Below are 27,545 nucleotides of genomic sequence, written 5' to 3' on the forward strand. Positions count from 1 at the left end.
ATGAGGACCTCTGCTGCGTAATAAAAGCCATTGCAACACAATTCAGCTTCATGCCCACTTGCCCAGTAGGCAGCACAGTTCCAGAATTAACTAGAAAAAGTGCCCCTCGGGGCACTGGTCTCCACCAGGATAATAGCATGTGTGATGTTTGGACAAAATGTGTAATATATGAAACAATGTATAACACGTAACAGGGTATTCATAATGTGTAGTGCACATACAAAGTTGTACACAGATCGGTGCAGTTATAGGTGTAAACATTTAAGTTGCAATTCGTCCTCTGTCTGGTGGGAATGTGTGTGCACAATTTCACGGAAATCACACGCTGTGTTATTGATTTGAGGCATTTTGTTGGAAATCCTGCATGCAAACTTTGGAAGGCAATCTTAGCGATTGGGGATGGAATATGGGTATAAGCGGACAGGTCCGTATTGATCACGACTGTAGAGATAGTGTATAGCCTACAGCCTGGTGGAGACAGATTAATAATGCTTTTAAGTTAATCTTCTCAAAACATGTTTCACAGGTTTCCTGTGTTCCGTTATAGGTGGTCACTTGTGGAAGACAGGTGTAACTATTCCGCAGTGTCAATTGTCTAGTCACTCTAGTGCAGTGGTTCCCAAACCTTTTTGGCCATGCCAACTCTACCTAGCAGGGTATTGGCACTGATGCAGAGGAGAGAACACTAGCTGTGAGGTGACAGCACTACCGACCACACCAATTACGATGTTTCTACAAGTTTAGGTTATGGAAGCTTCTATTTCATGAGATGAAGACAGAGACATATTTTCCTTTTAAACAATGTTAAGTTATGCAATCATTTTACCTGTTTTCAGAGTGGCAAAGGTGATCGTTTTGGTTTCTCCAGTTGGCAGTGGAATCCTTGCTGTGTGAACACCTGCTGAAAATCTCAGAAGATGAGGGAAGACATCTAAAATGGTGAGTGTCAGTTTACAATCCCGAAAACTCTCTCTGATCGTGTCTGTGACCCGTGGTTGGTCCCTGTAGTGTTCCATGTTTCCGATGTGGTCCTCCCATGTGATACCTAGTGCTATTAGTAGCAACAGAAACTCTGACATTTTATTCAGAGTGATTTGTTGTCTTCTCCGTCGTCTACACGTTTATTGCAAGTAAAGACATTTTCTGCCTAATCCGAGTTGAAAACGAGTCTCTCACACCTCAATTTCCTTAACTTCTAGTACACACACAAAAATAAGGGTATATAATCAAGGACCTACACTAAAAGTGTTCATTTATACACTTGTAACTCTGAGATGGTACATTTGTATAGTCTCAGAGTTCCAACACTGAGGATTGTACTGTGTAGTGTACACAGTATGTTGCAGCAGGATACCATATGAACCGGTCAGAGCCCCAGAGTATGTTATAGAGATCAGTTGGCCAACACAGGCAGGTATAGGATAAATGAAGCTACAGTACGTCTGCCTTGGGAAGGATGTCTTTTTGAACCAATAAATCCAGGGGTAATTTTCATGGGAGGGGAGCAGCTGCTGATCATAATTGCGCAGATGTTTCCCACGCTTGTGGCCGATCGGTTTCCCTGCTGGGTAATTGTCCGGCCTGCATGGTCTCGGGTTGTTTCACTTATGCCGTGTTCCCGGGGACCCAGAGGGAATATTGATGGCTCCTAGCTCATGCCTCTCCATCCTCTTGAAGGAAAACCACCAGCGCGGGTGCCAGCTCCTCCGCTGACCAGATTAAGGTTGCGGGCCCACACCAGTCTGCCTGCAGGCACATCTGGCCCTTCAGGTTCAACGGCCATGTGTGCAATGGCAGCCATTTTAAAACAAAGACACAAACCACAGTTTCTCATTACTGACCATATAGGAGTCCAGGCCATGTGTTTTACTAGAAAATGAGCTGACGCGGTGCCTAAGATATACAGAGCTTCATATTCCGATGAGTAATGTTTACTTGTGCACAGTTGACAAAGGTTCATAGCACTTGCTCCAACCTGCACTTTGTAAGTCACCATGAGTTCCTGTCAAAATGTGTATAATGAAATGAGTGGAATTCATGACAGTAGTAGAACATGAAGATTGACTTCACCATATAGTGTCATTCATTTAGGTAGGCTACTGTGTGTTTTTAACAATGCATGGCACAGTACCTACTACCTGGTCATGATTTTGACATGTTGATGAAGCTTTTTGTTTTGGAACTGGGTAAAATGTGAGTAATTATTTATCCCTGTTTGTTTATACCGGGCAGAGAGTCAACATTCTCTTCGGTCTAATCTCTTTGGAGATTGGTCAAGACTTTCCTCTCACACCACTTTCCCATCAAAACAAGAATAGCTTATATGTATATTTGTACTTGAGAGAAATCTTCTAAGGGCCTAGCTGACTTTTCTCACATTTTGACTTTGGCAGGCGTACCCACCAACTTGTCTCTCTTGAGGTCAGCCTTGTGCAATGAATGTTAATCCTTCCAATGGAAATATACTGCATAATTACTGTGCAAGTTTTGTGACAAAATAAGCTGCAGTGCACCATCGGTGGGCACATTTTGGAGTGCTCTCTAGCAACTTTTTCTCTGCCACTCACTGCCAGGGAGGTAGTGTTGATTTTGACAGCAAATTTTGATTTAGTTTTAGTCATAGTCTTTTGAATAAAATTTCCCTCATGGATAATGAAGACAATCTAATCTTCATTTAGTTTGTCATATTTTAGTCATCTAAAATGTTTTAGTCAACTAAATATACGATTTTAGTCGACTAAATCCACAGTTGATTTTTCTTTTACTAAAATGTATGATGGCATCATAATGGCAGATTTTACACTTGGCTGCATGCTGACAATAGCTGATCTTGCATAAAATGACTACTGGATCTGTTCTCCACTAGTTGCTCGACTCGCTCGACCAACACAACGTCCAACACAACGTCTAGTTTTTATTTGTTAGCATATGTTTTAGTTTCTTATTTATTAGTATCTTAGTATTCGTCATCATAGCTTAGTTTTTATTTTGTTTTTGTTTAGTTTTCATCAATGAAAAAAGGTAGTCGACTGACATTTTTCGTCATAGTTTTAGTTGACAAAATCAACACTGCCGGGAGGCACTTGGGGCATTGAGGTTATGAGTATTTATAACAGTTTTGTTTTGGTTGGTTAGAAGTTTGAGCTGCGAGAGCCATCTTGGAGTTGTCCCCCTGCCGGTGTTTGAATCATAACATCAACACCACTCTTTCTGCTCCTTCTGCGAGATGTCTCTCAGCTCCCCAGCGCAGCGCCAAGCCAAACTTGTCATGTTGCAAAGCACAGCGGTGTGAATTATTTTAATGGTTCTGAAAGAAGCCAAGTCCTTCCTTCACACCACATTCTTGTGCCTGAAGCTGTGGATCACTTGTAATTGAATTTCAGATAGAATTCATGATGAGGAATGGCAATTTGTTGACACTTTTTCTATATTGAGTGGAACGTTGTAATTTTTTCCTACTGTTAGTGTTTGAGAGAGAATAGCCTAACTGCTGTGCGAGCCTGTATAAATATAGACCTTTCCTCTAATCTAATGGGTACCATCTAGTGCCAATTAGCCCCTTAGACAGCAGACACCAAGGTCATACTAATATATTACCTGTAAGAGTTGAATGTTCAAGACTCTTACAAACATAAATATAGTAAAACTTAATACATTTGACTTTTGAATTTCATCACCTACCTCTCTTTGGATATACAAAGCCTGCTTTGTGTGTGTGTGTGTGTGTGTGTGTGTGTGTGTGTGTGTGTGTGTGTGTGTGTGTGTGTGTGTGTGTGTGTGTGTGTGTGTGTGTGTGTGTGTGTGCGTGTGCGTGTGCGCGTGCGTGCGGAGAGAGTATGTATGTATCCAAGGTAGTTAGATCCCAGAGTACTTTTGTCTCTTGAGGACTGTGTTTACTATCCTACACATGTAGAATCAGTTTCTTTCATGGTTGTTGCACATTTCATATTGCTGTAAAATCCATTTGTGGTCACTCACCAATAAATATGCTGTAAATGATAGAGGATTCACTGCAATGTGAATTGCAATCATATTTTTACCCACAAGATTTACCGAAAGCCGTATCTGCTTGACACAGAGACATTGAAGAGGCTCTGTTTACATTTGACAGCCGATGGACTTTCAAAATGTCTTCTGTGGTTAGGAACATCTATTGAGGGACTGTTATTGGTTGTTTAGTTGGACAGCTGTACTGTATGTCTTTCAGACCAAGTTTTAGTCTTTGATTAACTCTCAGGAATCCCTTACAGCAATTGTTATCTGTCCTGTACTGCTTATTACTGAAGTTAACATGCGTCTGCAAAGCATCCAATGCCATTTTGAACTTGAATTGGGTATAGAGGGTATGCGCATGCATAAAGTGAATCGAGTGGCAAATCGAGTGGCAAAGTGAGTGACAAAGTGAATTGAATGTAGTTTAAAGTCATTTAATTCAATCAAATTGGACTTTTCTGTTTGAATGTATGGGCTGTCAAGGCCAGCAAGTAGTTTTTTGTCAGTAGGCGTTCCCGCATAACTTCTGGGTATGATGATGATGTCACGCGCATACGCTCTATTATGCTAAATGTGGCTTTGTTAATTAATTTCTATGCGAGCATATCAGTCATATACTGGACTTAATGCTGATACATACAATACCTATTCTAATTCCTACAAAAAAACCCGAATTGGTTTACTGTGAGTTGACGTTGAGCTGAATCGCAGCTTCGGGTGTGTGGCATTGTGACTATTACTGTGCTACAGAGCTGGGGCTTTTGCATGCATTTGCGTTTTACAGACATACAAAAACACAACATCATGATGAATGATCATATACTACTCAAACTATAATACTGTCATTCTGTATATAACAATATACTCTTCTGATTCACATACTGTAGTAGGAGTTAACCACTTAAACCCTTCAACGTTCACATCGGCAAACTCACCTCATCTGTTTTTGCCTAATGTTCCCCTCAGAATAAAATCACTCCAATATTTGGCGCCCCCCTGTAGTAACTCTGAGGACCCCTTTGGGGTGCAGAACCCCCTGTTGAAGACCCCTGACCAATACTGTATACTTTTGTGACCAAAGTGCCCCAAGGGTTACACCAAATCTCTTCAGCGAAAATTCGGCACAAAGGGACAATAGAGTGTATGCGGTTAAGCAGAAGATAACCTGAAGGTAACAGGAAAGACACAGGACACTCAGGGAGGATACTGTCAAATGTTTAATCCATCCACTATAGGGCGTTATCTCAGTGCAAGTGCCAAACAACAATACTGAGCCGTTCGTTGAGTGTTCAGTTTATGTACAAAGTGAACCTTGGCATTTCCCGAAGCAGAGCTGTGGCCATGGAGGAGACAAGACACCAAAAGGCAACTGGTGGGGTTGTAATAACAAGGACAGGTCATCTTATAGCACAGTGGTTCCTAAAGTGGGGTCCGGGGACCCCCAGGGGTTCCCGAGGGAGTTCCAGGGGGGACCCCAACTAAATGATAGTTTGGAACCAAATGGACCCAATTAACATTGATTTTACAATATAAATTGGGGTCACAGAGATAGAAACGCCATTACATGGGGGTAGGTAGACTCCCTGGCATATATTTTCTAATGGGGGTCCGTGGGCTAATGTGTGTCAATTTGGGGGTCCTTGACATGAAAAAGTTTGGGAACCACTGTTGTAGCATAATGTTATGAAGAGCAAAATGAGCCCTCCTCTCAACCCCCCACTTCGTCGCTGGGGGGGGGGGGGGGCTGCTAACAAGGGAGCTTCCTAAACAGCAGCAAAAAATAAACTGGAAACGGAAATGTACGGCTGAATAAAAACAAAAAAACAAATGCAAAATAATAAAAATCTAACTGAGAAGTAGGCCTAACACACAGACGGATGACCATTGTTTTCTTCATTTCAATCAAACCACACACAAAGAATAGTCAATTAACAAAAACGTACTGGTATATATATTTATATTTATATATCTAAAGTGCATTATGGTACAAAAATATAGAAGGTCAGCAGCACCTCGATACATTTACAAAATAAATACACCATTCAAACAAAAAATAAATTACCGCAAATCTGACATTTATAGGAAAAGGAAAAACAAGAGGAAGGATTCACAAGGATCAAAATGTGTTGTCCCAAAGAGCAACAAATAATGTTTTATTATATTTTATATAATTATAATTATTATAATAATTATTTTTATTATTATTATTATTATTTGTCATCATAATTCGTCACTATTCTGGTGTGTTTACAATATTTACAGACAATAAATATTTCCCTATTACTCTCCAAACAAACGCGTTACAAAAGACTGTAACAGGAATATTTAGGTGTCAGTCCGTTTGAAACGTCCTTTAGGTCTCTGAAAGACAAAGAAGAAGACAAAAAGAAAGTTAGTTCAGTGGTCGACATAGTATTTTACTTTCATTTTAATTACATTTTGTACATCTCTCCCTTCCATGCTGTATATCACTTACATGAGGCTACGCTTTATATACTTAATGTCTGTCTAGGCCCTAGGCCTAGACAGACATTCCGCCGTCTTTGTATGTCTGTAGACTCTAGGGCAATGGTTCTCAACCCTCAGGACCCCCAGTTTGGTATGTTTGGTATTTGGCCACGGACCCCCATAACTCAGAGACTGTACTTAAATGGAACTAAATGGACCCCATATGGGACTGTTTGGTTCCATTTGTACACACTCAGAGCTACAGAGTGACGCGGGTCAATTAGATTATTGATTATGGATCATTTAACATGGGACCCCCTGGAAACCCCTCAAGGACCATTGTTCCAGGGGTCTAGTTTGGGAGCACTGTAGGGGGACTCACCTTAGTCAGAGTCTGACAGTGTTCTAGTGAAGCGCCCCATGTAGGCCGAGGAGAGGCCGCCACTCCAGGTGGTAGCCGCTTCCGGGCTCGTCGTCTTCCAGAGGCCACCCCAACGAGCGTGCCCGCCTCTTCCTCTTCTCGCCCTCCCGCCTCTTGCCAGACCTGCCTTTCTTCTTCTTCTTGCCAGAGGCCTTGAGCACGCCGTCTTTGTATGTCTGGGACTTGTTGGTCTCCTGGGGGAGGTTGGTGCCCTCCTCCTCCTCCAGCCGAAAGCTGATGGGGAGGTTCTTGGTCCCCCCGGCGGGCTTCGGGTGGAGCGTCCCGCTGGTAGTACCCAGGTTGATGGTCATGCCCACTCCCGGGAGTCCCACACCGACGCCCACTCCGACTCCGGCCCCGCTGCTCACTCCGCTGCGGGCGCCAGGCAGGTCTCTGATCTCAGCGGTGTGGACCTCTTCCAGCAACTCCTGGAGCCACATGCGACGCTTGAAGTCCTGCAACGTTCGGCCTTTGTCGTGCATTAGCTGAGCATGGGTCACGGAACGTTTCCTGTAAGAGAGAACACAACAGAATATGCACAATGAATAACTTAGTTGACATACATTTTACAAAAACAAATTAATAAAACTGTCTATACTTGCCATTAGGGCTGCAACAGTTAAACTAATCGATTTAATCAATTTAATAAAAAATAAAATAATAATTTGATTAATAATCAATCTCTATTTTGGGCATGTCATTATAGGTGAGAAGTTTCAAAAGAATGGGAAAAATTGCCAATCTACAAGCAACAACACGTAGCTACGTGGCACATTGTCACTATTTTTGCATTACACTGTTAATTAATCGAAAACGTAATCGAAGTAATAGTCACACAAATCATCGGTAGTTGCAGCCTTACTGTCTAATGTTGTCAGTTTGCCATTGGACACTGTTCATCTGAATAATCAATTCTTTAGAATGGAGTTTAGAATGGTTCCAATAGATTGTGGACTTGGAGAGCTCAGTTGATTGACCAGTAGAGGGCAGTAGGACTAAACTTAATGAACAGACTGCTTTGAAAAGACCCATTACATAAGGAGCTTAATAACAGCACAGAGTTGTCACTAACTTCAGCAGGTAATCAAAACAACAACAAACTCTGCACTCGTTCTCTTCTTATTCTGTATCCTACAGTATACTGTACATTCTCATAGATTTTTCTTCTTATATTAAAATGTAGGTAGACGGAGACAGTGCAGTGTCAGGATTTCACCTTCAACGAGAGGCAAAGGAATCATTCTTTAGTTCAATGGGTTTGACAACACTGCTCCCATTGTACAGTATTCCAAGAATTTGCCCCTGTATCCATGCAATGAAATCACTGGCTATCACCATGACATGATTCATGCGACCATGGGAGTTAAGCCTTTTCCAGGCCAGTTAAAGTGATACATAAGGTCCCATCCTGCCAAAGGCTTTGAGATGAGTTTTCCTTTCTTTTGGAAAAAGCCAGTTTTCCCTCTGATAGTCCATTAAATACGGCTTACTGTCACCGTGGCATTCATGTTGCACTGGGAAAACCTTACGCCTGTCACCTTCCATTAATATCCAATGGCTGTGACAGATTTATGGTCCCACTGGTGTAAATTGGTACTGTAAATTGCTACAAACCAATTGTCCACTTCCAAAAGTGAGGAGAAGAAGATGGGCAGTGACACCAGAGCCAAAACCTTTCCAGATCTCTCAAATGCAGGGAACTTACTTCACCTGTGGTAACAGCTTGTTCTTACCATCGTTTCTAACTTATATACAGTATTGAAGTAATGATTATTGTTTGAAGATAACAAAAACTGAGCTTACACTCTTCAGGGCCATTAATGCTGAACATAGTGTTAAATGTACAGTAAAAAGATACACAGTAAAATGCTTAGTGTTCATTATCCATTTGTAACTCGTAAGACGCAATGACATGAACCTTGTATTCTAATTCTGGGCATGTCAGAATAGGCTAAAATAGGCAAACATTCGGTGAAAGTTATCCACAATCCACAAGCTCAGAGCACGTTACAATGTGACTCATTGCGAGCATGTATACTCTGCAAATATATTTGGTGTAGAGGGGAAAAAGTAGGGCTCCAAGGATAGACCAGTGGGGTCCCTGGTCAACGAAGTGTATAGGGTTTAAGTGGTTAAATACTGTGCAGAGGAGAGGAAGAGCGTTAGTGCTCCAGAGTCATGCTGCGTAACGCCCTGATTTCCACCAGCTGGCCTGGAGCTGTGTCCGTGCACGGCTGCTTGCGAGGATTCAGCGTGACCTGTTATCTTTCCAGATACCGGTGTGAACGGTGAAGGATCAGCCCGCACTTTCATGCTCTGCTTTGCTGGGGTGTCCCGTTACCCAGGCCCTCTAATGCTTAGGAAAATAGAGAGGGAAAGGGCAGGGCTCAGCGCTGCTTTGCTCGGCATGGGAACGACAGCACACCAAGCTTTGGTGGACACCCCGGCTAAACACCGCTCTCAGCCTCAAGTGTCTGTGCACACAAACAAAAGGGCCTCAATGGAGGATATTGTGCTTGATTAGGGAGACTCCACCTAGATGTGTGGCTATTCGGCTGTCACGGGGGTTTACGGTTTTTCCCAGGCGACCTCTCGCTGGGTTCCCTTTACCTTGTAAAAGTCTATATTTCTTGTTAGAACCCATGTTTGGGTTGACTTATAGCATTGTTATAATTGAATGGATATAGATAGAGATGAGTATCACATTGTAGAGAGCCGAAACCATGCAAGTGCACAGCGCAAACACTGGTCAACATTTTGTTGCTCTTTGTTTATGGGCTATTACCAGGCAAAGCTGCACTCGTGCATAGAAGCAATATTGCAATACAGAATTTTCCTTAAAAGAAAACAACCCCCCAAAAGTAAAGCGCACACTCTAGATCATGCACAACAAGTTGAAGTTACATAATTTTCCATTCGTCAAGCGCTACTCTTAAGTATTGAGATGAAGTATATTTTCCTCTTGAATGAAATAATATCCCCAGCTGAATTGGTCTCCCCTGCGGAGGAAGCTTAAGTTGTGAGAGCGTCTTTGTTTATATGCATTCAGATATTTCCTGTCATTCTCAGGCCTCCAAAAAAAAAGAAGAAAGAAAGAAATCACTGGGAGTACACCAGCTTTGAAAACTGATCTAGCTAGTTTTTTTTTTTTTACCTTTTATAAACTCACATCAAACGCTCCCCGAGGCACGGCCAGAGAAACGAAAGGAGGAAAGAAGTGGGGGAGAGGAGGGAGGAGAACAGAAAAGGGCCCTGATACATCCTGAAGTGGCAGTGAGCCAACCCCCCCTTCTTAGCCTACCTGATGTTAATTGTTTCTCTGTGCGTGGAGGGGGGGGGGTAGAGAGAATGAAAAGAGGGAGTGTGCTCTGTCTCCATGTACTGTATACTCTTAACCAGCAGGCATGTCATTTCCCTGCGCTGGCTGATTGAATCCCTAGCCCCAACGCTGGCCCGTGCTCAAATTAAATGTTGGTTTGCCTCCTGAGGCTTGCTGGCTCACCGCCAGAACTATCGATTGCCCGGAGTTTGCATGGTCCCAGGCTTTCACAACACTCTATGATCTGTAGGGGAGGGATACGCAGGCCTGTCTGTTGATACCCATAGAACACTCTATGATCTGTAGGGGAGGGATACGCAGGCCTGTCTGTTGATACCCAGAGAAACACTCTATGATCTGTAGGGGAGGGATACGCAGGCCTGTCTGTTGATACCCATAGAACACTCTATGATCTGTAGGGGAGGGATACGCAGGCCTGTCTGTTGATACCCATAGAACACTCTATGATCTGTAGGGGAGGGATACGCAGGCCTGTCTGTTGATACCCAGAGAAACACTCTATGATCTGTAGGGGAGGGATACGCAGGCCTGTCTGTTGATACCCAGAGAAACACTCTATGATCTGTAGGGGAGGGATACGCAGGCCTGTCTGTTGATACCCATAGAACACTCTATGATCTGTAGGGGAGGGATACGCAGGCCTGTCTGTTGATACCCAGAGAAATCCTCATTGTTAATTCCACTCTGAGAGTGTACAAAATTACAAATGTAACCAAATGGACCAAGTAAGAAATCACCAGGAGTATGTTTACATACTTGACATACGGCATCCACAGCAACTCGTGGGACCCACACTGAGTGCATTGTAAAGACTCTTATTTGCCATTGAGCATCATCAGGCATTTGTCTGAATAAATTACATCTACAGGTGTGATATAATCAACATGGTCAACAAAGACTTTTGCACTTTTTCAAAAGTTAAGAGGCCATGTTCTTTTTTTAATATGTATATATATATATATATATATATATATAAAATTTGTCAACAGTTTCATACTGTACTTTCTCAACCCCATGTGATTTTTATCACACGCTTTTCATCACGTCCATGTTTTGCTTTCCACCAAGGTAGCATTAACTCGGTCCCGAAATCCTATTAAGGTCATATCACACAACGGGTGTACCTCAATTTCCCCTGACATAAGCATAACAGACCCCACACACTACACGGGGAATGAGTGCACGCACACACACACACACACACACACACACACACACACACACACACACACTGTACTGGGAAACCGCTGGAGCCCATTAGCGCTCCGTTTCTGACTCTGTGTATACTGTAGACTCCCATCGCTTGCCGCCGGGATGACACACGGAGGCATGGTTTTAATAACTTTACAGGCTCCTCTCTTCCTCAGAAACCAGGTTTCAGAACTTTAAACTGCCGCCACCTCAAATGCATTTCAGATGTGATCTCTCTCTCCCAAGTTCAATACGATATCAGTTAACGGGGGGGGGGGGGGGGGGGGGGGTGAGGGCTGCCTTTACGACGCAAAAAATCCAAAGTGTTACTGTTCTCCGAGTTAAATTAACACTCTGGAGGCTTTAAGTGTGTATATAAAACCTTTAAGGCTCATGATAACTCATTAAAATGACTTGCTTATATAGCACCTCCTGCCCCCTGCATCCTCTGATAATGACTCTGCTCTACTGCTTCATTAAAACCTGATTCACCCAAAGTGCACCACTGGCAGCGAGGACATGCTGAAAAAAAAACCCTCATTGTGGGGATATTATCTTTCCGAAGGGGGAAAAGCTCTCAGCGCATGTTTTGCATTCTGGCCTGCGTGGGCTTCAGAACTTGAAAGAAAGTTTATTCTGCTAGGCATAATATACTTCACCAGGAACGGTACGTTTTGCTTGGTACACCGCCTAGCTGTACATCAGCATTATTCCTCTCTCTCTCTTGCTCACTCTCTCTCTCTCTGTCTCTCTCTTTCTCTCTCTCTGAGTTCTCTCTCTTCTTGATAGACACTAGCAAGCATGCATCCCACAGAGCTGCTACAAAAAGTTGTAAGAAGGGAAGGTGTGAAGGGGGCAACAAACAAGGCCGGGTATTTCTGTATTTTATCCAGTGATAACCCCACCCCAACACGCACGCACGCACGCATGTACGCACACGTTGGGCCAGTAGTGTGAAGATGGGAGCCATATTGAACAAGTGTGATTGGGAACCACAGGGAAAGTTAGGGGGGGGGGGGGGGGAATGGTAATTGTGGGGGGACCAGGGGTGAAAGGGTTCCAGAGTTTAGTAGTTCTTTATCATACTAAAGGGTGTCTCCCTCCTTTCTCCTTAGGTAAACAAGCAGGTGGGCGAAGGCTAATCAAAACAGCTGCCGGCACGTTTCACATTTTCCAGGCTATTAGTGGCAGTGCATTCGCTCACCCACCGAGGGGCAACTTTATACATAAATAAATAGAGGTTCAAAATAATGGAAAAGAGATTATGCAAAGAAGGCACTTGTGTTATTTAACATTTGGAAAAGATTTCCGAGAGCAAATATTCCACCGTCTGCATTAGACTTTTCTTCTTGGCTACACTTTGCATTGAAGTGATGGCTATGTGAATAAAATGGAAATGTAATCACAGAGAAGCTGAATAAAAAGAACACTTACATTCTGTTGCTCAGTGCATCAATTGGCCTGCCGTTATGTGGAACTGGAGAACACAGTAAGAAGAGAGCGAAGCACCACTGTTGTAGAACTCTCCGTGAGCACAACATCTTGGAAAATGTATCTCTGTGAAGATAAAAGTCACATAGGTGAACACGTCTGCCCCCCCAGAATGTGTGTGTGTGTGTGTGTGTGTGTGTGCGTGTGTGTGTGTGTGTATATATATATATATATATATAATACATACTGTATGTATATATATAATAAGCACACTCACAGTTATGATTTTGTTTCCAGTCATAATTATGTGTTTGTTATTTTATGGTGTATAGAATTCTAAAACGTTTTAGCAAATCCCTGACCCTGCACATTGCAGATGTAACGCAAAATGGTCTTTTGTTATTTCTGGCTGATAACTGGCAACAGACAATGTGAGTATTTATTTGAGCCCAGTTGAAGTGATTAGCCTATCCCGCTTTTCAGTATTCCCAGATTTCCCCTGCAGACAAAGTCGGTAATGCCAGCACAGACTGGAAGACTGCAGTCCTTATTGAACCCAAAACCAGTCCAGCATGTTTTAGAGGAGAACAAGAAATTCCACCGAGCTCAATTGGCCACAACAAAGCTGAAAATAATGCATGATCAAGCCAAGGAGGAGACGAAGAGAGAGAGGAACTTACTTGCCCAAAGCAGTGTCTGTCCTGGACACACACACACACACACACGAAAAAACTAAGAAAAAAGAAAGAACTAAACTAAAAAAAACGGTATTGTCCTTGATGTCCTCAGACTCTCCAAAAGAGAGCAGTGTCTGAAAGTTCCCAGTCTGAATTTGCAACAGGAAAAAATTTAAATAAAACAAAACAAAAAACTGCTTCTAGGTCAATCCAGGTGATTGTGCCTGTGTTTAAAAAAAAAAACAGGAGCACAACAACCAAAAAATAAAAAATACAATTTCTTAAAAATAAAAACAACAATTCCCACCAAGGAGGACAGAAAAGAAATCCAGCAGTCCCTGTCTGTCTGTTGTCAGAGCGCTCCAGGTGTGCTGTTGCTGTTAGTAGCTGCACCGAGGCAGCTCCTCTACTAGCTCTGCTGTGAGAGGCTGAGACCTGAAGCCTGTTATAGACGCGCAGCAACTGTGGGACCGGCAACTGAGGCGAAAGAGGCATAGGCAGGAGCGCTAGTAGCAGTTAGTGATGGGAAAGTTTGCTGCACGCTGTCTGTCTGTCTGTCTGTCTGTTTGTCCGCCTGCACAGGTCAGAGAGAAGAAAGGAGGGAGAGAGGCAGGAATGGATTCTGGGGTGGGGGGGGGGTAGTTATTAAGAGAGAGGCAGCGCCCTGACAATGTCTCTGCCTCACTTGTGTGGAGATCACTCCACAGTCCACACGCGTGTTTGTGCGTGTTTACATGTGAATGTCAGTGCACATGTGTGTGTGTGTGTGTGTGTGTGTGTGTGTGTGTGTGTGCAGGGCTCGAAATTAACTTTTTTACTTGGTAGCACTGGTGCTCCCAATTTCAAAATTAAGGAGCACCAGAAAAAAATTAGGAGCACCCACCAAAATCTAAGGAGCACTAATATGTAATCGATTTTTTACATTCATAAAAACAATAATATAACGTGTGGTTTACAAATAACATAAAATGACTAAAGTATAAAAATACATGCCAGAATTTAAAATGTAGTGTCCAGACTTTCTGTCCCTCATCCATCCATCTCTTCAAAGAGGCCGAGGCATCAAACATCTCCAGTTGAGGACCCTCGATCTAGTCTACACTGATTCCAGCCAGTCACATCACCCGTTTTCTTTTTCTTTGTTTTGTGTTTTTCACCTTCATAGCCTATTTAGATCATATAATTAGAATTTCTAATATAAAATAATTTCTATGTAAAACATGGTATTTATAGCTATGCCTACTCACTATGCCTACCACTTCAGTGCTGGAAAATTACTCTAATGTTATACTTAAGTAAAAGTAGCAATACTGCTGCTATGTAGAAACCAGGTAGAAACACTTACAAGTCTGCTATTCTCTCTCCCTACCGCTCTCTCATTCCCTCTCTCTCTCTCTCTTGCAAGCGCGCGAGCGCACACACACGCACACACACACACACACACACACGCCGGTCCGCCTCCTCCTCTTTTACAAATTACAATCACAGAGTCCGTAGCGTACCGCTCCGGTCTTTTCTGAATCGCTGCCTTGAAATAATGTACTTTCTGACACATAGTGAAGTTGCGAGCCGAGGCGCTCTGGAATGTGAGCGATGCAGCGCTCAACGTTGTCCCGTACCGCTGTGTCAAAGAGTAGTTAACTACACACGTTGGTTTGTTAGCATCAAGTGCTAGTGCAGCTAGCAGACAGGAGTCTGCAGTGGAGTTGGATAGAGCGGCTGCGGCTCAGAGCGCCCGTTTTTCGAGAATTGATCGTTGTAGCCAGGGCCAGGCGCACCACAGTAATTATTTGTAGTAGCACTGGTGCTCCCAAATATATTTTTAGGTCGCAAAGGTTAAAATTCAGGCGCATTTGCGACCAAAATGGTCGCTATTTCGAGCCCTGGTGTGTGTGCGTGTGCGTGCGTGCGCGTGTGCGCGCACTGCGTAAGTGTATGTGCACAAGGGGGAGACATTGAAAGAATAGCCAGTGATGGCAAGAAGGTGGCGCCCAAGTAGCACTCCACAACTAGAGATCCATTGACATTATAGAACTGTGGAAGAGGCGTGTGTGTGTGTGTGTGTGTGTGTGTGTGTGTGTGTGTGTGTGTGTGTGTGTGTGTGTGTGTGTGTGTGTGTGTGTGTGTGTGTGTGTGTGTGTGTGTGTGTGTGTGTGTGTGTGTGTATGCGTGTGTGCGTGTGCGTGTGTGTGTGTGTGTGTGTGTGTTGTTGGGGCATGGGTAGCGGAACACCCCTACCCTGTCCATCCCAACTTCTACGTTCTGAACACCCCAAGGAAATGCTTAAAGGGAAATTCATTACATTCTTCACACTTGCCAAAGTGGCAATTTACAGGAAAGTGATAAACTGCTCTTTGGTCGAGACCGACCTGGCAACAGAGGCTCGTTAAAGAAAAGTCTAGAAGAGGTGCGAGAATTGCCTGTGTTGTCTTATTTTGCGACTTTTTTGACTGACGCATTAAGTCTGATTGACAATTTAGTCGTATGATGGTGTCTCTCCTAAAAAATAGCCGTTGTACAAGATTACAGCGTGTCATGGACACAATGCGTTGAGCTTGTACTGTATATCTCCTAGTAGTGCAACACTGTCGTACGATGGAGCATAAATTAGGCTGCGTACTGACATGTGTATTTTGCGTTAATTTGTTAAAGTGATGCTTTTCAGGAGCATTACACTGGATTACAGGTGTTATGTACTGTAAGTATTTGGACTGGCGATATGTTTTCCGTTTCATAGTAGTCTGGCTGAGATCATGGCGCGCGTCACACCGTCTGATGCGTATACTGACAGGCGGGGAGAGGTACTGTGCGTGTGTCAGCCACGAAGATGCAGATTGGTGACAGAGTGGTGACTCCGGGCCACGGTTGGCCTTAACGCCGCACCCTCAGCTGCCCGCCGCAGATCAACCCCCTTCGCCCCCTCCCCCCTGGTCTCGTCTCGTCTCATTGGGCAGTGACACTATACTAGAGAGGGAGTCTGCAGCCACTTTGGGTGGTTTCCATTGCTTCTCCTCGCTCGGCCTCCGGCCATGGCGGTGAACACTGAACAGAGAGGGACGGACGGGGTCTGGCAGGCTGAGACCTGTAGCATCAACACAGAACACAGAGCGTCCCCAGTGCTATAAAGCTCTGCAGGGACCGCTGTGATGGAGGCTTGACGAGTAGGGGGCCGGAATCTGATGATGAGCCATATTATTATTATTAGCCACTTGCTTTCAGGGTAACTGATCCCAGAAGGGTGACGGTAGACATTGATACTCGGGTGTCGTGACTTCGGTCGCTTTCAACAAATGTTAGCCGATATGCAAGTTTTCGTCTACTGATTTAAGCACTTACACCCTATAACGTCCCTATTCTGGGGGGCACATTCGGTACACGTTGTAGATCTACAAGCTTAAAAAATTCACAACACAACGATTTGTATCACCTATTTTCGTCAAAGAGATTTGGTAGAGGGAAAAAAGGAAGGGAGCTAGTATAGCCACTCTGGCGGACTCCGGTCATTGAAGTATACACTGTTCAAGTGAAGAATTTGAAACACACCCATCTCCCGACCCCCACACATCCCAAGTCCCCACGAACATCACCAACTAACCTCAGAGATCAATCCTGTTTTTGAGTGGTGCAACCACTCCAAGGAACAGCAATGTCCGTGTTGGTTCACCCACCTACAGTATGTGACGTTAATGAGCACCAGTATGACTATGAGTACTGGGGGGGAGAGGGGAGTTGCAACACTCAGTTCACACGGGTGTGATTTTTCATATATAATGTGCACAAATCCCGAGGCTACACAATTTAACTCAAATGTAATCAAATGGATGTATGTACATAAACACTATGCCATATGTTTATGTAAGGCCAAGGCCGTCAGAGTTCATTTAGCTCGTCTGATGACAACTCACTTGAGGAAGCACTCAGCCTGGAGCCATATCAGCTCCTTGAGTGAACAAACAGCTCTCAAATGAACACACGTCAACTCCAAAATGGATTGTCATTGATAAATCAACCTTTAATAGCGCCTGAAAATGTGCTATGTCGGAGACATTCCTTTGGCCTCTTGGATCAGAAAGCGAGTGATACCTTAGCTCTCTGAGGCCTCCGACCACCATCGCTGTCTTACTCAGCAGAAAGGACGTGTATTATTTCTAACATCAGGCCGCATTTATACACCAAGTTACTGTGCTGCTGCCGGTAATAAATGCATAAAATGCAGCCTGCACTAAAACCTTATTTTACCTTCATGAATCTTAAGGATACAATGGGAAATGCTCATATTCCTGCTCATTTTCCCAGAGACGAGAGTGTTAGCCTATGACGTGTGCTTGTCAATTTGACCAGCATACATGTCAGCGTATGGGATGGATACTTAACATTAACAACCGCAACTCTTAGGCAAAGTTATGTAAACATTTTTCCAAATGATTCCCATAACAAATCTTGCTTGAAATCATGTTTGATAGATAAGGTCCGCTGCTGTAGGCTTAGAAGATTTTATTACCTCTATATTTAACTGTAAGGGGGGAGGGACATTGAGGGGCACAGCTGGAATACATTGCTGATATTAAAATTCACGTCAATCAAAACAGCGGAGGTGAATGGAGCTCTCACCGCACTGTTTTCCAGCTTCCTGTCGTTTGCTCATTAGCAGCGTGGGAGACGACTCCCATGTGTTGAGGTTAACTAAGGGAAGAGAGAAGGGCCACATGGGTTTGGCCTGCTTGGCTGGCCATAATAAAACTTGGGGGAATTTTAATCAGGCTGCTTGTAATGGTTAATTCAGCCCACCCTTCATCAGCCTGTGTCCCTCACTGTACTCTGAGAACGCCGTACAGTCGAAGGATTAGCCCACACTTCCAAATGTTTACCTATGGAGGGTCTCCAAGGCTTCCAAATGTCGAGCATTCCTTAACCACTTAAATACTACATACTTCATTGTACGTCAAATAGTGAAAATAGCCAATTAACAAGCCCACAATGTGCCACTATGCAACACATTGTGAACTTGTAGCTCTGCTATTTCCACTGAATGTTTGCCTATTTTTGCAGACTATTGGCCTATTATGCCCAGGTTTAATGTGGTGAAATGGGGCCAACATGTCAAAAGAGAATGACAAATTGACTTAGCATGGGAAATCCTTTATGTATATTTGCATACATTTTACCAGGCTGCAGTGCTTGCGTGTGGATATAGATAATTATCAGGGGGTTCCCTATGTGTTCTGACTCTATACCAATTACCAAGAGACTATAAGTTTAGCCAGGCCTTGCTTTCAATCCAGTACATTTTCTCCAACATTCTGGCATGGCGACTGTGGTCTATTGATGCGTTGTTGATATTTGCCAGCAAAAGTTGCTTTGCTATGAAGGGAACTGCAGGGTAACACACAATGGAGACATTATTTCCTCAAATAGGTAAATTACCAGTTGAATCAAAAGGCACCAACAGCCGTTGCCAACATGACGTCTGGATGTGATAAAGCTACCACCTGAATAGCATCTCATTCAAGGCTTCTTTTCATTCACTACTGTTGTATTGGCCTAATGGCAAACAGACTACATTGTTCACTTGCAAGTCATCATGGAGTAGTTCAATTTTAATGGTGAAAGATTATCCCCCCCAAGAAAATTATTGGAGTAGTTTCCCCATTCAGATAGGCCTACACAAATTAGTTAGGTTCCCTCCACTTTCAAGCATCTCAGTTTGGAAAGGCTTTGGGCAGAGAGAGTCCAAAGCCATTCTAGATCACTGCCAGGCCAAAAATAATAATAATAATAAAAAAAGGGAAGAAGAAAAGGAGTCTCGAATGAAGTCTACTGTACCTGCTGTTTTTGTCCACCCCCCGTACTTTTATTATACAGCACATTGATGCTCAGTTTGGAAAAAAAGATCTCATGATTCCACTCTGCAAAGGCTACTTTACCTGCATATAAACAGGTAAAAAACTCTTTTCCTGGCAGCGAGGCAGCAAGTGTGTTCGAAGCCAGGAAAGCTGTTTTAGATTCATAGAAAATTGCTGCGTCTTGGCAGTGCACGACATACACAAAATAAATGTCCGCTTTTAATCTTGCGACTTCAACCTCCCCCCTCCCCCACCACCCTGCTCTCCCTTTGAAAACAATCCTCCTCACAAAGGCACGTACTGTTGCATGTACCCTTCCTCTGTTAGTGGTACCCACTTTGCCACCCTGTTCCACCCCCCCCCCCCCCCACACACACACACACACACACCTGGGGAGATGGCTACTATACCGGGCACCGTGCTCGGACCTGAGCTTAATTGCTGTGGATATGGTCCTGTAATATTCCTACGTAACGGCAGCGCTATTGCAAGTCGTGTGTGTGTGTGTGTGTGTGTGTGTGCGTGTGTGTGTGTGTGTGCGTGTGCGTGCGCGTGTGTGTGTGTGTGTGCGTGTGTGGCATGTGACTCACAGTAATGTCACCCGGGAGGTGTGTGGCAATGTTTGTGTTTAGGACAAGGGATGAATGGACGGGAAGGTATGGTAGCATGTAGGAAAAGTAAAGCAGGCAGAGCGGAGAGGGAGTGGGGGAGTTTGGGATGATGAGGGGGGCTTGCTCATATTCCTCTCAGGGGTGGCCTTTCCCTTCTCTCTCTCTCTCCCTCTCCCTCCCTCTCCCTCTCTCTGTCTCTCTCCCATCCTTAACCTCTGGCTTACCTCTGGCCCTTCCCTCCCTGTGGCCCTAGCCTAGCTCAGTGGTGACATATTTGAATTGTGGAAAGGAGAAGAATGCACCATTCACCCTCCTCTTTTTCGGGGGGCTGGAGATGAACAGCGGCTTCAGTTTTATTGGCATGGTTACTGGGAACAGGAGAGAGGGGCATAGCATTCATTCACCTCTCCAACTGGAGCCCAACACAAACTCCATCTCTCTCTCTCTCTCTCTCTCCCCCCTTCCATCCAGCTCTTTTTCTTCTTTCTCACAGCTGTAACATGTACACAGTACACAGCATACACACACACAGCCTCACGCCCCGCAAGTACACACATGCTCGCCACTGCAGCGCGGCCACAAACACTAATTCTTCGGAGACGTACAGGAAAAGCCGCAGCGCTCGCATTTTCAGAATAGCTGTAGTTTTTGCTACCCAGCCTGACCCCATGACCATGGAGAAGGATGTACAAAGTGGAGACCAAGACAGCTTAGCAAACCTCACCGTAAACACTGCATTATAGGGCAGCAGATGACGCTATAGCTCACAGAGGGGAGTTCATTCCTGTTACTCTGAGAGTTGAATTCAGAAAGGGTCCAGGGTCCATTTCCAAGGCAGATATTCTGGTTTGAACTTGAAATGAGTCATTTTGAGGCAAACATTTAGAATCTCAATGTATTCAGGCTATTTATTCAAAGTCGGCACAAAACCTATACGTATATAGGAATGTCAAATAATTATTTAAGACATCAACCAAATCTCACAATTCTTCATAATGTACAGTATGACAAATTGCTAATAAAGGCAAGGAAAAGGATATGGCCATAGACTTATTACTATCTGCCATTCCAAGAAACATCAGATTACAGTAGATCTTTATACTTTCTTGTACAATGAATGGCAAACATTTTTCATTTCAACCTTTATTGTTCTAGTTATTTTCACCTCTGAGATATCATTGTGGATGGGGCCACATTTTCAATGAGGGCCACAAGCTAGCTCACAACGCCTGACACAACGTGTCTACAAGTTCACAACGCACCTCAATGCGTCTACAAGCTCACAACGCACCTAAATGCGTCTACAAGCTCACAACGCACCTCAATGTGTCTACAAGCTCACAACGCACCTCAATGCGTCTACAAGCTCACAACGCACCTAAATGCGTCTACAAGCTCACAACGCACCTCAATGTGTCTACAAGCTCACAACGCACCTAAATGCGTCTACAAGCTCACAACGCACCTCAATGTGTCTACAAGCTCACAACGCACCTCAATGCGTCTACAAGCTCACAACGCACCTCAATGTGTCTACAAGCTCACAACGCACCTCAATGTGTCTACAAGCTCACAACGCACCTCAATGTGTCTACAAGCTCACAATGCACCTCAATGTGTCTACAAGCTCACAATGCACCTCAATGTGTCTACAAGCTCACAACGCACCTCAATGTGTCTACAAGCTCACAACGCACCTCAATGTGTCTACAAGCTCACAACGCACCTCAATGTGTCTACAAGCTCACAACGCACCTCAATGCGTCTACAAGCTCACAACGCACCTCAATGTGTCTACAAGCTCACAACGCACCTCAATGCGTCTACAAGCTCACAACGCACCTCAATGTGTCTACAAGCTCACAACGCACCTCAATGTGTCTACAAGCTCGCAACGCACCTCAATGCGTCTACAAGCTCACAACGCACCTCAATGTGTCTACAAGCTCACAATGCACCTCAATGCATCTACAAGCTCACAATGCACCTCAATGTGTCTACAAGCTCACAATGCACCTCAATGTGTCTACAAGCTCACAACGCACCTCAATGCATCTACAAGCTCACAATGCACCTCAATGTGTCTACAAGCTCACAACGCACCTCAATGCGTCTACAAGCTCACAACGCACCTCAATGTGTCTACAAGCTCACAACGCACCTCAATGTGTCTACAAGCTCACAACGCACCTCAATGTGTCTACAAGCTCACAACGCACCTCAAATCGTCTACAAGCTCACAACGCACCTCAATGCATCTACAAGCTCACAACGCACCTCAATGCATCTACAAGCTCACAACGCACCTCAATGTGTCTACAAGCTCACAACGCGCCTCAATGTGTCTACAAGCTCACAACGCGCCTCAATGTGTCTACAAGCTCACAACGCGCCTCAATGTGTCTACAAGCTCACAACGCACCTCAATGTGTCTACAAGCTCACAATGCGCCTCAATGTGTCTACAAGCTCACAACGCGCCTCAATGTGTCTACAAGCTCACAACGCACCTCAATGTGTCTACAAGCTCACAATGCGCCTCAATGTGTCTACAAGCTCACAACGCACCTCAATGTGTCTACAAGCTCACAACGCGCCTCAATGTGTCTACAAGCTCACAATGCGCCTCAATGTGTCTACAAGCTCACAACGCACCTCAATGTGTCTACAAGCTCACAACGCGCCTCAATGTGTCTACAAGCTCACAACGCACCTCAATGTGTCTACAAGCTCACAACGCGCCTCAATGTGTCTACAAGCTCACAAAGCACCTCAATGTGTCTACAAGCTCACAATGCGCCTCAATGTGTCTACAAGCTCACAACGCGCCTCAATGCGTCCACGAGCTCACAATGCGCCTCAATGTGTCTACAAGCTCACAACGCACCTCAATGTGTCTACAAGCTCACAACGCACCTCAATGTGTCTACAAGCTCACAACGCGCCTCAATGCGTCTACAAGCTCACAATGCGCCTCGATGCATCTACAAGCTCACAACGCACCTCAATGTGTCTACAAGCTCACAATGCACCTCAATGTGTCTACAAGCTCACAACGCGCCTCAATGTGTCTACAAGCTCACAATGCGCCTCAATGCATCTACAAGCTCACAACGCACCTCAATGTGTCTACAAGCTCACAATGCACCTCAATGTGTCTACAAGCTCACAACGCACCTCAATGTGTCTACAAGCTCACAATGCACCTCAATGTGTCTACAAGCTCACAACGCGCCTCAATGTGTCTACAAGCTCACAACGCACCTCAATGTGTCTACAAGCTCACAATGCGCCTCAATGTGTCTACAAGCTCACACCGTGTAACAACACGTCTTCAAGCTCACAATGTGTTATGATGTGACGTGTTGAATATTTAGGCAAAGCACCGTTTTTGAAAGATTTTGCTTAGAATGCTATGCCCAATCTACTGTTAAAATGTGTCATACTGTTAGATGGTATAAGCAAATCAAATGAGCAGTAGAATCATCAGTTTTGACACCCTTAGATTTAAATGAATAGGCCCAAGATTGATTTGCCCATGTATCAGATGTATCATCAGTACAGTATAAGATAAAGCCTAAAAGTGTCAGTGAGGAGGGTTGTCCACATGGTGTGTGTTAACTGCAGTGCTGGAGATACTTGTCTCTCTGAGGTCTGAGTGTGGATCCCAGTGCTGTACAGCTCAGCGCAGTGGGGGAGACGGTATTAAGCCAGATTTATACTTGGCCGTACAACGGTGCCGTGTACAGAAAATGGCTGATATACAAGCACACAACAACACGCCGCGTCCGTGGGCTTATACTGTATATGGTCTACCGTATCTCTGGTGTGGTACACTGTTGTAGGCTGGAGCATACAGTAAATTGTGCATTAGAAGGTAAAGGGGAAGGCGCCTGCAATCTGCCTGACTACACGACTGTCGGCCGGCCGGCCGGCTTGCTGGCCTGCCTGTCTGTCTGTCTGTCTTTCTGTGTTTGGCTGACTTCTGCAGATGTCACCAAAAATGGGCGTACACAAATCTGTTTGGTGTGTCACCCTTGGATCGCACCAAGGCAATCGAGTCCCTGTGCTCAATTACATTTGATTGTGGTTATCTTTCAGCTGCCAGAGAACGCCATGAGAATATGAAGAGGGATAGAGCGTGGTTTTGAGATGTTCTGACTTTCTAAACAGTTTCTCGTTTGTTGCGCAGTCTTTATGTTTCATGCTCTTGTGATTTGATTAGTCGTAAGGCTTTGCAACAAGCACACAATACCCCTTCTGCAAAAATATACAAGGCCATTTTCAAGATCATTTGGGCCTTGTTATGAGATCCTGGCATATTTTGTTTCTAATCAACATTTACCCGGCATTACCTGGCTTTCCTTAACTGCTGTTACCATGTGAACCAACACTCTGCGCTCAACAGCCATCTCAGCATCCTTCATTCCCACAGATGGAACTTTCTCATGAGCTTTGTTTTACAAACTCTGACATTAAACAGGCTGGTTTTATGTCAATATTGTTACCCTGACTTAATTATGGGTTCTGGAACCGAAACATTATACATAATCATTTGATTTTATTAATCCTTCAAAAAACAACTAAAATCACACTACCACAACACGCACACGCACGCACACGCGCACGCGCACGCACGCACGCACGCACACACACACACACACACACACACACACACACACACACACACACACACACATACACGCACGCACACACACACACACACACACACACACACACACACACACGCACACACACGCACACACACGCACACACACACAGATGTTAATATATCATGCAATAACAGGCAAAGATTTAGTTCCAAGTTTCACTCACGTTAAAATGGCAGCCTCAACTTCCCGTTGATGTTGTTATTTATCAGCAATCCACTCGGGACTTGTCACAAAATAAAACCCTTCCTTTCACAAGCTCTGTGCAGTCATCTGAAGGCGTGGCGCGGCCACAGAGTGTACGGGAAGTTTGTCTTGAAGATGCTCCTGGAGTGTGTCCTGACTTGCTGCAGAGGATCCTCCGCTTTGTTGTGAAGTTGACTGGGGATTCAAAACCTATATAAGTGAGGTTAAGCCCTCCTGGTGACATCACGGGTTGGTCATCATCATCATCACTGCTGTATGGTAATAGAAGCCATGAGCTGCATATGTAATTAGATGGACGCAGTTACTCACTCACTCACTCTGTCTCTCTATCAATCTGTTCCTCCCTCTCTCTCTCTCACTTTCTTTCCCTGCCTCCCTGTTTCACACAAGGAGACATGAGACACATACTCACACAATACCCACAGACACCACACACACACACACGCGCGCGCGCACACATGCACAAACACACACACACACACACACAAACGCACGAGCACGCACGCACACGCACGTACACACGCACACACACACGCCACATCTTTAGGCTATAATTCATAGACATAACTAATGACATACGCCAGTGGTTCTTGTTGTGTTCTGTCCCACGGCCGGCAAATCACATGTTATTCACTAGTCATGGTTTTGGGGAGTAGAGAGGGGGTGGGGGGGGGGTGTCTAATGATGAGCTTTGGTCTCAAGTTGTGCGAGATTGATTCTCCTTACTGTGTTCCCGTGCTCGTACGTCACTGAGGTGCCGCGATCTAACGTAGATGTTAAATTCAACCTCAGAAATGACTGTTATTACTGAGGTCAAAACACTACCTAAACTTTACTTAGGCAGGTTAATGTGATCATTTAAAACCCCATTATGAAAACAGTGCCCATGGGAGAGAGACAGAGAAAGTCGAGGTTTAGTTTTGTCTGTGTTTTTGTCTCTCCTGAATCAATTATGCTCATATTAGATAATTGCCCCCCCCCCCAGCTGCCTGTCTTCTGTTTGACTGACGAAAAAAAGGCAGTTCTTTCCAAAACACAGTGGAGCTGGTAGTAGTGGTTTGTTCCTCACGCCCACCCGTTTACGTAGTGTCCCTCCTAATCCAGTCTCTCCAGCGCAAATGCACTCCACTTTCCACTGAATCTCGTCTGGTCTGAGGTTCTCTATGTTTAGCTGAATGGGCCGTGGTTTCGGTTTGCGCGCGTTGGGTCACAGACTTGTCTTGCACCCGCGAGAGGGCTGCCCCTTGGCCAAAGAGGCTGCCTCGCCGTCCTCTGCCAAGTGACTCACACTGAAGCCGAGTATACCCGTACATACATACTGTACTGATGTCTGCACTCTCGGTATGAGCAGCTGAGACAGTAAGAGACGATAAACAGGGTATATCTGAAAATCACACCCGTGTGAACTGAGTGGTGCAACTCCCCTCTCCCCCTGCCCCCCCCCCCCCCCCTCTCTCTCTCTCATTAGCAGGCAACAGTGCAGCACTATCTCTCTATCTCTGTTTCTGGCACAACAGCGCCACCTTTTCCCCTACTGGTACTCATAGTCACATAGGTTAACACGGACATTGCTGTTTCTTGGAGTGGTTGCACCACTCAAAAACACCCGGGGCAAAGATGAGGTGATCTCAGGGTGCACAATGGCAGCAAGGGAACAAGATCTCAAACGGTTTCGCCTGCTCTGTCTTCTAAAGATAATGCCATCATGATGATCTCTGCCACTTTGCCGGTTGTTGAGAGGTATTATGCTATCAAACATAATTTCACAGGCTGTCGAATGACATAGACACAGATCGGTGATCGGTGCTCCAGGGGTCTCATGACGGCACAGTGTTCAAATGTTTTGCGGGTGCTGATCTTTCTCCTGCAGTTCAATGGCAGAGATTACTTCCCAGCAGGGAGGGTTATTTTTCGGCCATTATCTTCAAGTATAGTGAATTAGATGTGCTCTGAAGAAGTACTTCCGCTTGTGATCTCACTGCCATCATGAGCAGACTGAATTACAGTTTCCCACGCAATAGTGATTTCAACTTAAATTGCATATCTGAGCCTGGCAGGGGTTCAGGTCCTGGCAAGCAGTAGATCACGAAACTCAAAACTGTTAATCCTTAAAAGGTTTAAATCCTCGAACCCCCAGTATTTTATGCATTAGTCCACTTTGTTCCATTTGTGTGCTCTTGGAGGTGCAGACCTGTGATGGTCCATTTGGTTCTATCAGTCATTTTGTTGGGGACCTCCTCGAGATTCCCTCAAGGACCTCTGGGGGTCTGCATAGCCCACGTTGAGAACCAGTGTTGTAAGGCTAACTGATTACCATGTAGAAATAGACTCTTTATCTTTCTGTCCCATTCAGTTAGTCATACAGTCTTCAATGTTTGGACCTTGAACCTTTGGTGTCTTAACAAATTCTAGGGAATTTGAAGGTATAAGAAAGCAGGGGTATCAATCTATTTCAAAGGAAAACGCTGCATCCGGCAGAGACTGCTCTTCTTAAGCTGCCAGAGTTCTTGGCTCCCCATGTGGATCTCTGACACCATTGATGTCATATTGATGTCATATCTTGCCCAAATATTGGATTACGGCAAGTCAGTGGCCCAGAGGTTATGAATGTGAAACATATTCACACAAAGTTTATTTTATTTTCTGCAATGTGTGAAAAATATTCTGTGATTCACTTCATTGGTCTACTGGCAGTGTACACACTGCACAGGCTC

General features: G+C 44.6%; 1 protein-coding gene across 2 annotated transcripts; it reads right to left on the reverse strand.

Annotated features, from left to right (window-relative positions):
* Positions 1-5,933: 5,933 nt before the first annotated feature.
* On the reverse strand, positions 5,934-24,972 carry pthlha (parathyroid hormone-like hormone a). 2 transcript variants are annotated; one of them, XM_080757192.1, is made up of 4 exons: positions 24,791-24,972; positions 12,828-12,950; positions 6,824-7,372; positions 5,934-6,354 (listed from the first exon to the last, which is right to left on the reverse strand). In XM_080757192.1, exons 2-3 carry the CDS (start codon positions 12,932-12,934, stop codon positions 6,847-6,849), a joined length of 633 nt encoding a protein of 210 aa, XP_080613318.1. In that variant the 5' UTR covers positions 12,935-12,950; positions 24,791-24,972; the 3' UTR covers positions 5,934-6,354; positions 6,824-6,846. The 2 variants fall into 2 exon arrangements, with proteins under 2 accessions (XP_080613318.1, XP_080613317.1); XM_080757191.1 differs by lacking the exon at positions 24,791-24,972 and adding an exon at positions 13,505-14,031.
* Positions 24,973-27,545: the final 2,573 nt, after the last annotated feature.

This window comes from Protomyctophum bolini (genome assembly GCF_963924005.1).
Source record: "Protomyctophum bolini genome assembly, chromosome: 23".
Taxonomy (NCBI): domain Eukaryota; kingdom Metazoa; phylum Chordata; class Actinopteri; order Myctophiformes; family Myctophidae; genus Protomyctophum; species Protomyctophum bolini.